At 42.6% G+C, this 719-nt stretch overlaps 1 protein-coding gene across 1 annotated transcript in view; it reads right to left on the reverse strand.

Moving 5' to 3' along the window:
• The window catches only part of LOC119589151 (zwei Ig domain protein zig-8-like), a gene marked incomplete at its 5' end in the record, with an annotated part of 79,650 nt that overhangs the window by 6,518 nt on the left and 72,413 nt on the right, over positions 1–719 (reverse strand). The window contains 1 exon segment of the mRNA XM_037937726.1: positions 99–228. Within this exon segment, the coding sequence (XP_037793654.1) occupies positions 99–228 (130 nt within the window).

Genomic DNA, 719 nt, shown 5'->3' on the forward strand with positions numbered 1-719 from the left:
GGCCCCCCCCCCCAAAAAAAAAGAATCAGAAAAGAAAACGGAAAGTAACGGAGAACAAGAGGAAAAAGCAATTGCAAAAGAGCAGTGATGGAGCCCACCATTCAGAACGTGGATGAGGATGCTGGCTGGCTGGGCGTTGGCCGGGTGACACGCGTACCTTCCGTTGTCTGAGAACTGAACATCCTGAATGGTGAGGACGCTGCATGTACTGTTGGTTTCTACCGTCACCTGGAACAACAGAAGTCATGAGCAAAGGGAATTGTGGGACATTTTATTTAAAAAGGAGAATTCTCAGTTCCTTTGGTGGAAAGCATTAATTGCGGATCTACGCGTTAATTTTCAGATTTTTTTTTTGGAATTAAAGTCAAAATATGTTTTTTTTTCGACAATACATACAACTAACAGACCTAACAAAGCTATATATATATAAAAAAACAAAAAACAAAAACAAGTTGTACCCTAAATCAAGTGCAAACGCAAGGATATTTTCCTGAACCGAGTCCTCAGTCTTAAAACACAGCGTATGTCCCCAAGGAAATCATCCGTACCTTTCGTGTGGGCAAATATTCCTTTTGCTGCGTCGGCCATGTCGGCGGGTTTGCTACGTGTCTCCGTTTACCAAATACGCACACATTCCGAACGTAAATCTATTGCTCAACATGATACAGAAAGGAGCAGAGGTATTGTGTGGGAGGTGCGAGAAATTGACCGATTTTCTG

Source organism: Penaeus monodon, chromosome 25 (assembly GCF_015228065.2).
Source record: "Penaeus monodon isolate SGIC_2016 chromosome 25, NSTDA_Pmon_1, whole genome shotgun sequence".
Classification (NCBI taxonomy): domain Eukaryota; kingdom Metazoa; phylum Arthropoda; class Malacostraca; order Decapoda; family Penaeidae; genus Penaeus; species Penaeus monodon.